This window comes from Sciurus carolinensis, chromosome 18 (assembly GCF_902686445.1).
Source record: "Sciurus carolinensis chromosome 18, mSciCar1.2, whole genome shotgun sequence".
Classification (NCBI taxonomy): Eukaryota; Metazoa; Chordata; class Mammalia; order Rodentia; family Sciuridae; genus Sciurus; species Sciurus carolinensis.
In genome coordinates this window covers 15,126,467-15,140,850 of record NC_062230.1, presented here as the reverse complement: position 1 = coordinate 15,140,850, position 14,384 = coordinate 15,126,467, and the positions used below count along the sequence as shown (strand labels likewise).

Sequence of the window (14,384 nt, the reverse complement as noted above, 5' to 3'; positions counted from 1 at the left end):
CTCCTCCCCTGGCACACTCTCCCTGAACCCCCAGGAACACTGAGCCATATCTTCTTTTTTTAGTTTGAGACAGGGTCTTGCTAAGTTGCTGAGGCTGGCCTCCAACTTGTAATCCACCTGCCTCAGCTTCCCAAATCACTGGGATTACAGACATGTGCCACCATGCCTAGCTCTTTATTTATTTTACACTGGACACTGAGTTCTCCTTGTTGAATGTTTGGATTTTATTGTCTTTCTCTAAAGAGTACTGAAGTTTATTTTGGCAGGCAGTTTATTACTGGCAGATAATCATAATTCTTTGAGAGTTATTTTCTAGCTTTGTCAGTAAGAACCACAAGAGTCTTCGGTGCTAATTTGGCCTGGATACTAAGGTGTGTCATCTTTGGGGTCTCTACCAGCTATCATACATTGCTATGGTTTAAGTGTGTCCCTAAGTGTGCATGTGTTTGGGGATTTGGTCCCCAATGTAGGGTACTAGGGGGTGAGACCTTTGAGAGTTAGAAAGTTGTCATAGCCCCTTTCTGGTCTCTCTCTGGCTTCCTTCCTTACACACGTTCCCACAATGATGCCATCCCCTGTGATGTGACCCAGTCAAAGAGAATCACTACAGACTTAATCAATGGTATGGTCTGAATTTGGAATTTCAGTCTCAAAACTAAACTAAATCAATCTCTTTTCTTTATAAAGTACCCAACCTCAGGTATTTTGCTACAGCAATGGAAAATGAACTAACATATAAATGGCCCTATACTCTGGCTAGAGAAAATGAGAACATCAGCCCTCTGGAAGCTCTGGGAGTTCTCCAGCTAGTTGCAGCTTCAGTTGTTAGACTGGTCTTCTGAGTCTACTTTATGCACACATGATCCAGCCATGGATTCCAGCAGACTGACATCCAGATTTGGGGACTTTCTCTCCATGAGGTTCCCTCCTCTTCTAGTACTGTATCCTGTAATTCCTGCTCCTGCAGCCTCCAGAAACTCAGTCTCTGTTCCCTCAACTTAGCCAGTTCATCCTGCTCTACCTGGATCCCCAACTTATGCCACTGACCATAGGCTGCCTCAGACAGATAAGCAAGGAGCCCGGCCTAGCCAGGGTCTAAGCTGCACTGCCTATCGTCAAGTGTCTGAAAAAGGCTGCTTCTATAACTTACCCAGTTGTCAGTGACTCATGCCAGGTTGTCTCACCTTACTCATGGTCAGAAGTGGAAGCTCCTAAGTTAATTTATAAATGTCCTGCAATAATAGATGGCAAGGGCTTGTTAGTTTAGAACCAGATGAGATGACTAAAAGCTCCCATGTGCTCGAGTTTCCTGGATAAACAGCTGATCCCAGGAATAAGGCAGGAGAGACACAGGACAAGCCTAGAGCTCCACCAACACCAGCTTCCTAAGCATTTCAGTCAAGGGAGTAATTTTAGAAACCCAACCGCAAAAATGTGCATTGATGGTTCTCAAACAGTAGAATCCTAGTCCAAAAAAAAAAAAAAGACAAAAAAAATGCCCCCCCAAAACAAACAAAAACCCCCAAACTTATAAAGGGGCCCAAAAGTAAAACATTTAAGAAGGTTCTGCTTTGATGGAGGTGCAGGGGAGCCAAGAGTTGAAGCAACAAGGGACCCTGGACCACACCAAGGGCTTATCCGTAGGTACCCCAGGACCCAAGGACCCAGGTAGGCCCTATGGAGAAGGGCTGGTCTGCTAGGTCTCTGGCCCTGTCTCCAGCACCTGGCCACTTGCCCCTCATCCATAACTATCTGGACATATCCTGAGAACGAAGAACTCTCCAAGTCCAAGGCCAAGAGAAAGACCTACAGCCAAAAGAAATCAAGAAAGTGTCTCAGAGTATGGTCCTAGCAGTGAAAGTACACTCTTACCCAAAGTAAGGGTGCATGAGATCTTGATTTCATAATAGAAAATCAGAACTGATCATGGGGTTTGGGAGAAGCCACCATGGCACCTGGGCCTCTCAGGGCTCTCTGAGGAACACAGCTTAGTGGTTGCAGGAGGTGGAGGTGTGATAAGTACCCAGCTCACCAGTCACTCCTTCTAGAAGCATTGCTCCCTAGAGGGTGAAAGCATTCTCCCAGTAGGACACAGAGGATGTCATCCATCTGTACTTTTGTAAATTGCATGCAGCCTGGTTGCCATAACTCTCAAAGAATTAGAGGAAGTGCCCAGAACACTCCCAGTAGCTGTGGAAAGGAGCACAGCTGTCCAGAACGCCAATACCGTGTCGCCGTCTGGACTGCCCCCTGCTCCAGTGCCGAGGCCAGATGGCATGTGCAGGGCTTGAGCTGTGACAAGTCTGAGCACTGTAAATTCCTTCTCAGGCTGGGAAAAGCTGAAAGACAGACTGCCACTCTTGACTTTCTCTAGGCAACAGCCTTGTGGTGGAGACGGTGCCTGTGCTGCGGCGTGCATCTGGGATCTCACTGCCACATATGCCAAACTGGGCTGGGACCAAGGCACCAAGACTGTCTGGGGGAGGGCACACCCATGAGCCCGTCTCAGGTCCTAGGTTCCACAGGCCTATGCCACACGTGAAGGTCAGATGATTCTGAAGAAAAGAGGGTCATTTACATTTGTGTTGCCTCCTGCCAGCACCACCTTCCTGGGATGAGGATGAGGCAGGATATCTGTGGGCAGTCAGAATCCCCTGATGGTGAATTAGTGGCTCAGGGTGCAGAAAACTGGACCAGGAGAGTCCACATCCTGCCCACCACTAACTACAGTACCATCTGCGCAAACTCTTGACACCTGGGCCCTGGTCTCTTTCTTGGTAAATGGGGGCCACTGGCACTTGACTTGCTTACTGCTTCCAAATGTAGTTAGGATTGAACTTCAGAGGCGCTTTGTGTCCGGCTAGGATGGGAGGAGTTAGCAACAACCTGCAAGGGCCTTCCTGCTCCCTGTTTGGGTCATCAGAGAAAATGCACAAATATTGTGCATGAGGTGTCCACCCTTGCAGGAATGAAACACCCTGGGGTGAATTTCTCCAAGCTTTGTGCTGTTTTCCAACATGGATTAAAATTTCTCATTCAATGGCTTGATGTCTCAGCAGTAAACTGAATCATGCAAGCAATTCTAGACATTTCCATCTCCCCAGTTAGTGCTCAAAGAATAGAAGAGCTGAGCCAGGCTCAGTGGCAAAGGCCTGTAATCCCAGCAACTTGGGAGGCTGAAGCAGGAGAATTGCGAGTTCAAGGTCAACCTGGGCAACTTAGTGAGATCCTATCTCAAAATACAATCAAAAGGTCTGGGGATGTAGTTGAGTGGTAGAGAGCTTGCCTAGCATGCAGGAGGCCCTGGGCTCTATCCACAGCACTGCACAACAGAACAAAAAAATAGTAAAGCAATCCTGGGATTACTTCAGTGAACTTGGAGTTCTGTTTGTGTGTTTTGTACACTGGAGATTGAATCCAGGGGCACTCTACTGCTGAATTACATCCCTGGTCCATTTTGATTTTGAGACAGGGTCTAAGTTCCCCAGGTGGCCCTCAAATTTGCGATCCTCCCATCTCAGTCTCTCAGCTTCCCAAGCCACTGGGATCACAGGCATGGCCACTGTGCCTGGAGCATGCCTGGGTTCCTAATGAGGTCACCACCTCTGAAAGGCAGCAGCAGCTTCAGGAGTGCCCACGCTGGGAAGGCTGGGAGATGGATAACTGCTGAGGTGTTTTAGGGAGGTACCCACTCCCCCAAACACCCCCACCTTATGAATGACCCTGAGGCTTAGGTTAACCCTGTGGCCCACCATCATGGGGGCTCAAACACTGCAAGAGAGTGGAACCAGGAAGACGGGCCCCCACAACGCTGAACATGGGCTCGCTCAGGCTGTGCCACTGAGTCTTGCCCAAGAGCTCTCCACTGTCGCAGGAAGGACCCTGGTCACCATGCCCAGACTGTGGAAAAAACAGGGAAGACATGTATGGCCAACACCGATGGGATGAGGGAAGGAAGAGCCTGGTCCCAAGACCTCTCTCCCCAGCAATGACTCAGTCAGGTGCCTGGGGTGGGGGCTGAGGGCTCCCGCGAGGGCTTCCGAAGTGAGCAAACTATCTTATTTTACTGGCGTTTGTTCTTCATGCATTATTCAATTTTAGCTGCTCAGCGAGCTGACCAGATTGGATTCCCTGTTGAGTTCCCTCCATTCACCCTATCCTTTCCTGGATGAACAGAAACATAAAAACCCAAAGAACGTCAACTCCGCAAGGGAAGAAGGAGGTGGGCAGTGGCACTGCATGGTACGCTGGCCTGGCCTGTCCTCCCTGCACGGCCACTCACACTGCGTCCCCAAGCGAGCTCTATCCACCAGTAACTGGAGGTCAGCCCCAGTTCCACTGAGACGGCACATGTAGAGTATCACATGCAGACAGCACCAGGAAGCCTCATCTGATGTCAGACTTAAAACTGACAGAAGCTCCTCAGGCTTTCCAGAAACTTCCACGTGCGCCCTCCCACCCTTCTCCACACAAGTGTCAAGTAGGGCCATGGAACTGAAATTCCAGCCCTCTGAGTCCTTCCCTGCACTAGTTAGTTGTGTGATCATGACAACTGACTTAACCACCCAGTGCTTTAATAGAGAGAGTGGGTCCCAAGCATGATGGCTGTATCGATTCAGCTGCCCATTCTCCACTCAAGAGTGAGCTCAGAGCCAGGTCCTTGACCACCCTGCAGCCAACCCACCAGGACCTACGAGGCAGCCGCCTCAGGACTGCAAGGAGCCAGAAGCCTCTCCCCTCCAGCAAGTGGCCAAGCCCACAGCCATGGGTCTGTGAGAGCAGGGAGTGGCTATTTTTAAGTGGCATGCCTTGGCTATTTCAAGGTTTAGGTTTTATTTTATTTATTTAATTCAAGAGGAAGCTGTACTTTCTCATGACTCGTTTCTTTCAAAATGGTGTTGTGGGCATTCTTAATGTTGAAATCATCTTGACTTTGCAGCTGGTCAAAAGATATCTGAGAGCCAATCAGCTCTTTACTTTATCATGCCATTCAAATTTTAAAAGTTAACATATTAGAGTCAGAATTTCTACCAGTTCTTCACCAGAGGATTAGTATTTTTCCATAAAAAATTTAACACAGTACTCTGTTTAAAAATATGCATATATTTCCCAAGATACATAATCTGCAAGATTTTAAGTCAGTACCAAATGGAACACCTTGAAGCGCATTTCAACAGGCTCACTAGAGAACAGAAAACTCACAGGGCAACAAGTGGCTGGGCACACGTACCTGGAGGTGCACGGCACTGCCAGGGTCCCATCTGCACAGGTGCCTGACTCTCCGAGCCTGTGGCTGCTCTGTGGGAGGAGCATGCGCTGGCTCCCACCTACCCTTGGCCACAGCAAGGGTGTTGTTTGGTGCATAAAAGGTCACTGTTCAAGCTCGCAGCTCCAAAAAATCAATAGGTAAAAAGACACCAAGAAGAAAACATAAATAAGGTCACTTAAAATGTAATTTATGAGCCAGGGCAGCGCAGGCCTGTACCCAAGGGCCTCGGACAATGCGTGCATTCATCTGGTACTTGTCTCTGCTCTGGAGTTACGTGGCCAACCTTCCTCCAAAACTGAGGGCAAACTCCAACAGTACGTGGGAAGTCAGAGACGCAACCAGACACACAGCCACTTGGTCAGCAGGACTCGGGGAAGGAGCCAGGGTGGGGAAGACCTGAGTAGTCATCCAGGCGTTTCTGGAAGGGAGGTGCCCCAGACAGCTCCTGGAGCAGGAGAGAGGCGAAGGGCACACCATGATTGGAGCCAAAAGCCACCTGTTTTACTGCCTTCTTACCAAATACCTGCTACTTCTTGGTTTTAAAATTTCTTTCCACAAATATCTTGGTGAAAGTCATAACTTAAATTCTCTTAAATATATTGTTCACATTGCTACTATGTTAACTTATGAAATTCAGAGTTTAGTTTTAAAGGCAGTAGGTTGCTAAAAGAAGAAAGAACACTATTGCTTTTTTCAACAAATGATCATAAGTTATTACCTAAAACATAAATGATATCTATTAAAACCCCTTCAAACTAAAAAGAATAATTGTGTCACTGGGTGAAGAAAACCAGTTACACTGGAAACTTCCATAAAAATATGTTTAGTGGGACTGTGCTCATTGCCAAAGTGTGGGGGAAAAAAAGCCAGCAAAAAAAGGGTTAATGCCGGCCTTCAAGGGAGCGGCCAGAGCCCAGTGAGCAGCCCTGGGAAGCCTATAAAGCCGGCCCAGTGCCAAGGGGGCCAGACTGCGCCTCAGACAGCCACAGGCGCTGGTTCGCGGGCTTCCTGGGGAACCTTCCCAGCAGGCCTCCCCAGGAGGGGTCTTTTCTCTTTCGCTCTCACTGCTTCCATGCAAGTCCAGGATCGCGCCACTGCAGGCAAGTCCCAAGTGCACTGCCAGCAAACTCCAAGGAGTGGGAAGAGAACCCAAGCGGCTCAGGTAAGACCTGCACCCCCGCCTGTGGGTTTTGGGGTCTGGGTGGTGCTGCACACTAGCTGCCAGGGTTGACTGAGGTCACGGTCCTGGGAGGGAAACCATAGTCCTGTGAGGGAATGGCAGGAGGCACATCCACACCACAGCCTCCAGAAGGAGCAGCGCCAGCTCCACCCTCCGGAGGAGACACCTGGGTGTGACCACACATAGCAAGCCTTCGTCCAAGAGCCAGATGAGCCTCGTTTCAAGGCTCTCCTGGTAACATGGTACTGTGGTCACTACGGCCAACCCAGAAAGTCACGGTAGGCTGAGGCCTCCATATAAAGATGAGGGTTAACAGAGCTGATGAAAGGGCAGTGTCGTTTGCCCAGACCTGGACCAGCAGGAGAAACGTGAAACAGAACGAAACCTAACTATTTAATGCTCACCTTTAGATTTTAAGTTCACAGCCAACTTTAATAAGGATGCTGTGAGTGAGAGTGGTAAATTTCATAGTGCGTTCCCTTATCTTCTCTTAAAACCATTACACAATAGTAGTATTGGTCAAGGATGAAAGACTCCATTTACATGGAAAAGAAACAAATGGCTCATTTTAAACTGTTCCCTGAGAGTTTATTCAACAAGTTTGGGGAAGGGAACTGCCCTCTAAAACTGCAGTCTGATACCTGCCAGAATTTCCATATTCAAAGAACAAAACTAGTGCCTCGGATGGTTTTTAAAAAGAAATTAAATCCAGAGGCTTTCAACATTACAGATAGAATCTTAGAACAGTGACATTTACACTGCTCAAATTGGTACTACCTATGAAAGATGAATAAAGAATGTAAAATAACCAATACAAGCAAATCGATCAACCTCGCTCAGCAAAAGTTAGCGAACACTCTCAGAATAATATCTGCGCCAAGGCAGGAAACTGTTCTTCCTTTCTTATTTTCCATTTTTTTTTAAAGCAGTATTTTCACAGATAGGTCAATAAATCTCTAGTCTGGTCTTGCAGCACTTCAAAATGATTCCCAATGACCTCAAAGGATGAAATGAAATTCCAAAAGAAAAACAACCCAAACCATCTTCCCGAGGCAGATCAGTTCACTCTGGGCTTCTCACCCTCAGACACTGACACTCGGGCTGGAAGTCCTTTGCTGGGGAGGGGGCTGTCCTGTGCCCTATTGGATGCTCTGCAGCATCCCTGGCCTCTACCTGCCAGATACTCCCCAACCCCAGGTGTGAAACCCCAACATCTCCAGCCATCTCCAGACACTGCCAAAATGCCAGCTGAGAGCCTTGGTTGCTCCAGAGAACTTCAGGGGCACAGGGAGTCAAGAAAGCCACAATAAACTCCCTGTCTACCTCCACAACCCCATCTCTGCTCAGTTTCTATGCTAAAACAGTATTACAACAATATACTGGGCTTTACATAATTTGTTAGATAACATTTTACAAATAACTGAATAACATTTTCATCCTTCCTCCCTCCCTCCCTCCCTGGGGACAGGGTGTCCTGTGTCGCTCAGCTTGGCCTCAAACTCCTGGGCTCAAGTGATTCTCCCTCCTCAGCCTGAGTAGCCGGGACTACACCCAGCTAACATTATTTCTTAAACAATGTGACCATTTTTATTTCTTATAGTCTTTCATTCTATATTACAGGAAAAAGAAGTTTCATTTCTGGCACCCACCTTAGTAGCATTACCAAAAAAGCTAAATTTATTTTGCCTATTTTATTGCAAGAGAAAAGACTTTGCTCAGATTCCACTAGGTTTTCTGGATCCATTACCTTTCAGGGGGAAAAAAAAAAAAGCTGGGTTTTTCCCTTCCCATGTTATTTCTCTTTCCAACAGCTGCTGAAATAAATTTTATTTCCTGTCCCAACAAACGGTAGTTTTCCTAAGATTCCCATACCCAATACCCACGTTACTTCATGAGCCTGCTATCTGCCTGTGACCCACTCACTGCATCTGGGGATGACTCACGGCCCGTCTCCAGTTTAAACCAGGCAAGCATGGGAGCCCCTAGGGAAGAAACAGGACGTTTTCCACATTTATTTCTTCTTCTTCAGCTCGGGGACAACCATCTTTCCAAGACAACAAAACCAAGAGTTCTAGACTACCCTCTCCTGCTCATGTGACACGCCACAGATCATCTTTGTCCTGTCCTGTCTGCCTCTCCAGGTGTCCAGACAGTAAGCGTGCACTTTACCAGTCATGAGCCAGCTCCCCCGACCAGTGTGCCAAGTGACCCACTAGCCATGAGCCAGCTTCTGCTGCAGACCAGCTACACCTGTGCATTCAACTTTCTGCAACTGCGACACCCAAATGTCCAGCTCTTTGCAGAGAGAATCACCTTTCTCTCTAAAGATGGAGCCACTGCTGCAAACTAACTTCTGTGACCCTTCTGGCAAATGCTGAAGACGGCGCAGTGGAAACATGGATGTGACCTCTCCGCCCCACACCTTTGGCATGGAGATTTACCCAGGCGCCACGCAGCTGGCAGTCTCCAATAGCACCTCCCCGGAACTCAACCTGTCCCTTCCGCTACACGGCACTGCCCTGGTGAACCAGACAGAGGACCTCTCCGAGCACCAACAGTATGTCATTGGCCTCTTCCTCTCATGTCTTTACACCATTTTTCTCTTCCCCATTGGTTTTGTGGGCAACATTCTGATCCTGGTGGTGAACATCAGTTTCCGTGAGAAGATGACAATTCCCGACCTATACTTCATCAACCTGGCGGCGGCAGACCTCATCCTGGTGGCCGACTCCCTGATCGAGGTATTCAACCTGGACGAGCAGTACTACGACATTGCCGTGCTCTGCACCTTCATGTCTCTCTTCCTGCAGATCAACATGTACAGCAGTGTCTTCTTCCTCACCTGGATGAGCTTTGACAGGTACATTGCACTGGCAAAAGCCATGCGTTCCAGTCTCTTCCGAACAAAACACCATGCCCGGCTGAGCTGCGGTCTCATCTGGATGGCCTCAGTCTCTGCCACGCTGGTGCCCTTCACAGCCGTCCACCTGCAGCACACGGAGGAGGTCTGCTTCTGCTTTGCGGATGTCAAGGAGGTGCAGTGGCTTGAGGTCACCTTGGGGTTTATCATTCCTTTCGCCATCATTGGGCTCTGCTACTCCCTCATCGTCCGGGTTCTTGTCAAAGCTCACAAGCACCGAGGCCTGCGCCCCCGGAGACAGAAAGCCCTCCGCATGATCTTCGCCGTGGTCCTGGTCTTCTTCATCTGCTGGCTGCCAGAAAACGTCTTCATCAGCGTTCACCTCCTGCAGCGCACACAGCCAGGGGCTGCTCCCTGCAAACAGTCCTTCCGCCATGCCTACCCACTGACTGGCCACATTGTCAACCTTGCAGCTTTCTCCAACAGCTGCCTGAACCCCCTCATCTACAGCTTCCTCGGGGAGACCTTCAGGGACAAACTCAGGCTGTATGTGGAACAGAAGACAAACTGGCCAGCTGTGAACCGCTTCTGCCACGCTGCCTTGAAGGCAGTCATTCCAGACAGCACCGAGCAGTCAGACGTCAAGTTCAGCAGTGCCGTGTGAGAAGCCTCCCCAGCAGAGACCCAGCTGTGGTGCTACTCACAGGAACTGCACACAGGCCAAGGTGGGCCGGAGGCATGGGTCAAGTCACGGTCCCAAACCTCAGTGCCTCATGAGGGTCACACCAGCTGGGTTGCCCTTGGGACCCCTAGGGAACCTCGCTCCAGGCCTTCCTGATTTCATCCTGCTCACAGACCTACACAGATCCCAGTGCTCATGACTGCAGGTCATGTGACTGACCTCAAAGGACACCAGAACCAGTTTGTCCTCAGCTCTCTCTACCATACTATTTCCCCAGTGGAAAATGATTCTGCCATTGACCGATGACAGCCAAAAGGAGGGAGGCATTCTGGGTGAAGAATCTTAGTTACCAGTAAATCTGCAACACACCTGCCAACCTGAGGGAAAAGGAAATTGGGAGACCGAATCTGCTCAACAGACCTGAATTGGATCTCATGTCTGTGATGTGTAACTCACCATGCACATGCAAACTAGTCCACCCTAAGTCGAAGGGGAAAAGAAAACGTGTCCTGCACATACCTGAGCATCCGTCATCTCTCGGAATGCTGCACTGCTGCCCCCTGGCTGGCGCTTGTAACGACTGAGCAATCTGCGCAGAGCTAGGAAGGGCCTCTAATGAAATACCTGCTCAGAGAAGCGTTGAGGTGTGTGATTGTTTACGACAGACTTGACAATTATGTGAACTTGGATGGAGACCATGAGAGCTGCGTGCAGTTTAAAGGGACACACACAGAAACACTTTGGCATGTGTGGATGAAGAATCTGCCTCTACAAAATAACCGTAGGAACAATGACAATGGCAACATAAGCAGTTCTCAATAAAATGTAACCAAAAAAAAAAAAAAAAAAACCTAATGATTGTTGGTAATGTTCGATGTTTGTCAATAAAATGTAGTCATGTGCTGATTCTCCTAATGCTCTAAGCAGTTCCCCAAGTAGGGCAAGAGATAGGGCTGGAGGAGGGGGCTCGCAGAAAAAGCCACAGTCCCACAGAGAAAAACAAGACCATGGTTTTGCAAACTCAGGTCTCACCCAAAGAACTCTCCTGCAAGACCAACATCCAAACTCTGCCAGCTGGATGCTACCTGACCTTTCCAGGACATCCTAATGCTGCAGTTTGACAAGTGTGCTGCATTGTCTCTGGTACCAAAAGCATCTTACTACCAATGCAGAAGGCAGGGCTCAGCCTTGTCCTGGCATCTGCATAATGCAGACTTGCCCAGTCCCGAAAAGGCTCTCGGCTGAGATGCACCCTGTGTTGGCAGTGATACAGAGCACTCAGGAGGGCTCCCTGTCCTGTTCGGCCACCACATAAGGCTGTGCCAGGTTCTGCCTACACTCTCTGCCCACATCCAGAGGCCTCTCAGGAGCTCAGGCCTCCCAAAGAACACAAGGTAATGTGGTTGACAAAGAGACTTTGTCTCAATAGTTTACATGTTATTTTCCATTTAAACTATGGTGTTACTTTTTATATCTGATAGTACATATTTTAGGTACAAGTTGACCCAATTAAAAAATAAAAAATCACAGCAAGCACCCAAGAGAACCCCCCGCCCCTTGCTGCTTTGTGGGACACAATCTGTGATGGGTGTGGCAGGCCAGGCTCTGTCAGCCTGCAGGGCCTGGATTCTCTGCCCTCATCACCAGAGTACAATACTCTTCCAAGGAGGAAAGTATTTGTCCCAGACTGAGACCCTCAGCAGTGGCATCTCCAGAACTCTGAATTCTATGTGGGCTTAACTTACCACAAGAGCAGGACACAACAGACCTCCTCCAGGACTGTCCCCACAAATCGATGGGTCTAGCGACAGGCAGACAACCTCCACAGGAGGCCAAACACATCTGCTGAAGGCACCCCCATCCAAAGCTGCCCTACGAGCTGGCACCCGCAGAGGGTGCAGACACCACAGTGAGCCTGTGCGGGGTCAGGGGGTGGTCCTGAGAGGTTTTTCACACCACATGCTTTCAGCCCACATGGTGCTCCTCCAGGGCACAGGGGACACAGCTGACAGCGGTGCCCAAGAACCAGGACTGCAAACTCTGACAGGGTGACCTTTTTATAAGACGAGTGTGTGATCTAAGTTCCCCAGCTCCACCTCAGTGCTGGCAACATCCAAACCCAAACCACATCACAAGGACACAGAGCTGGTGTCTACAACTGAGCGAGGCACCCACTAGCCATCACCCTTCCTCCCAGCTTGCAAACTGATGCACAGAAGCCCCAAACAGAAAACGGGACGCAGCACGCTCACTGTTAGCTCTGATGGGTGGGGTGGGGAGACTCAAGGAATGTGACCAAGTCCAGCATCTGACCCGCACAACAGGCCTCTGAGATGCATGTTATCTGCATCACAGAGGAAGAAACTGATGCTGTGAGAATCTAGGGACCCTCAAAACCTTAGGCAGGAAACGGTGCAGCCAGGAACCAAACCTCAGTCTCTCTAAAGCCAGCGGCAACTGCGAGCTAACAGGCAAAGGCAGAGCTGGGGAACCCTGGACACCCTGCTGTCACCCAAGGCTGAGCCTGCTCCTTCACAGTTGCATATCTAGCAAGTTCAGGAAAGGAAGGAGGGCACCCTTCCCAAGAGAGACTCTAAATGAAGTTGCATCTGCCCAAAGCCCCAAAATATCCATGGTGGGAGGGGAACCATCCCTCTAAGGCACCCATCCCTGGGGCAAGCTGCACCCTTCTCCAGAATACTTCTCTGGGCTGTAGCAGAAGCCACCCGTGGGTGGGCCCATCCCTGAGGCCATGCAGAACACATCCAGTCCTTCCTGCGCTCAGGAGCCATTTACTCCTCCACAGCCTTTGGCCTGAGGCTCCTGACTAACACGTCTCCTCGAGCAGGTCGGCCAAGGGCTCGGGCCACCAGAGGCAGCAGGGCTGCTCCTGCACCAACACTCAAACCACACTTCCCCAGCTGAGAAACCAGTGGAACTGCTCTGAGGGTCAGTGGGACAATGGCTAGAAGGGTGAGCACAAGGCAGAGGGCTTGCCCTACAGGAATGGGACCCTCCAGAGCCAGAGGGTGGGCCTGGTGCCCCTGAAGTCTCCTCTGCATCCGTGTGATGGCAGAGCGAAGGTCGGAAGCCCGGCAGGGCTCTGCGCACCCAGACCGGCCCTTCTCAAGGCATTTGTCTGGGAGCTGAGGCTAACTCAATTATTTTTGGCAGGAACACCACTAGATAAAATCAAGGCGTTTTAATTGCTCTGTTGCTTCCTGGTAACCCAACTCTCCCGCACAGTAATGCAGTTTAAGCCTGCAAAGGGCCGGAGCGTCCCTAACTGTAAGCACGTGGAAAACACCTGGTTAGCACTGACCAGAAGTCCATCACTTTCTTTGTGTACAACAATCAACTCTTGACCATGACTCGGTCCTAGGCGGCTCCCAGGCCCCCGTGAGAAATGGAGGCACGCCCCCTATTACACCTTGCTTGCGCACACAGGTGGGGAAGAGAGCCCCAGCAAACCTCTCGGTGGGCTGCTCTCCGCAGTGGTGGCACAACAGCTCCAGAGCTGTTCACCTACTGTGAATGAGCACACGGGAAATGTGCCCATGTTCCTGAAGACATACAGTTCTTGCAGGACAACAAGGGAGACGGATGCACATAGGAAACAGAGGGGCACTCGAGAACCCCATGGGAATGGAACAGAACAGGCAGTTCTCCAGGTGAGAAGGACTCTCCAGGGGTGAGAATGTCAAAATTGCACCCACAGGACACAGGAGGTGGCGCTCCCACCGGTCAAATCTGGAGTAATTTGAGCTAGGATGATTAAGAAGAATTAACAAAAGCCAGGCACAGTGGTGCACGCCTATAATCCCAGCAACTTGGGAGGCTGAGGCAGGAGGATCACGAGTTCAAAGCCAGCCTCAGCAATTTAGTGAGGCTCTAAGCAACTCAATGAGACCCTGTCTGTAAATAAAACGTAACAAAGGGCTGGGGACATGGCTCCACGGTTAAGTGTCCCTAAGTTCAATTCCCAGTACCAAAAACAAACAAACGAAAAGTTAATAATCATAAACTATTAAAAAGTAAGAATCCCTTCTACTGTCATGTATAACTAATTAGAACAAATTTTTAAAAAATAAAAATATTTTAAAAAGACTCCTGAACCCATTCTAACAATAAACAAATAAACATAATTTAAATAAGAAATAAATAAAAGATAATAACAAATAGAGTGTGAAAGATGGGGGGATTCTTGGTTATGGAAAAACGATGGCCAGTATGAGGAGGGAGTGCTGAAGCTTTTACTGTGAGACTGGAACAGGCCAAGAGCCCCCAAAGGAGGCATTCAGTGAGCAGCAGGTTATCTGCAGAGCTTAACCTGTCTCCCACAGACTGCTCATTAAAGCAAAGGAACGTCACTACACAGCAGAGATGGGACAGC

At 49.4% G+C, this 14,384-nt stretch overlaps 2 protein-coding genes across 3 annotated transcripts in view; one reads left to right on the top strand and one right to left on the bottom strand.

Moving 5' to 3' along the window:
* The window catches only part of C18H7orf50 (chromosome 18 C7orf50 homolog), a 121,533-nt gene that overhangs the window by 72,856 nt on the left and 34,293 nt on the right, over window positions 1–14,384 (bottom strand). The window lies entirely within an intron of this gene.
* Window positions 6,250–10,841, top strand: Gper1 (G protein-coupled estrogen receptor 1). 2 transcript variants are annotated; one of them, XM_047532758.1, is made up of 2 exons: window positions 6,250–6,431; window positions 8,591–10,841. In XM_047532758.1, exon 2 carries the CDS (start codon window positions 8,846–8,848, stop codon window positions 9,971–9,973), a length of 1,128 nt encoding a protein of 375 aa, XP_047388714.1. In that variant the 5' UTR covers window positions 6,250–6,431; window positions 8,591–8,845; the 3' UTR covers window positions 9,974–10,841. The 2 variants fall into 2 exon arrangements, with proteins under 2 accessions (XP_047388714.1, XP_047388713.1); XM_047532757.1 differs by having other exon boundaries at window positions 8,479–10,841.

What these genes read in the sequence shown, in the direction of transcription:
- Gper1 (XM_047532758.1), top strand. Translation starts at nt 8,846, where the DNA reads ATGGATGTGACCTCTCCGCCCCACACCTTTGGCATGGAGATTTACCCA.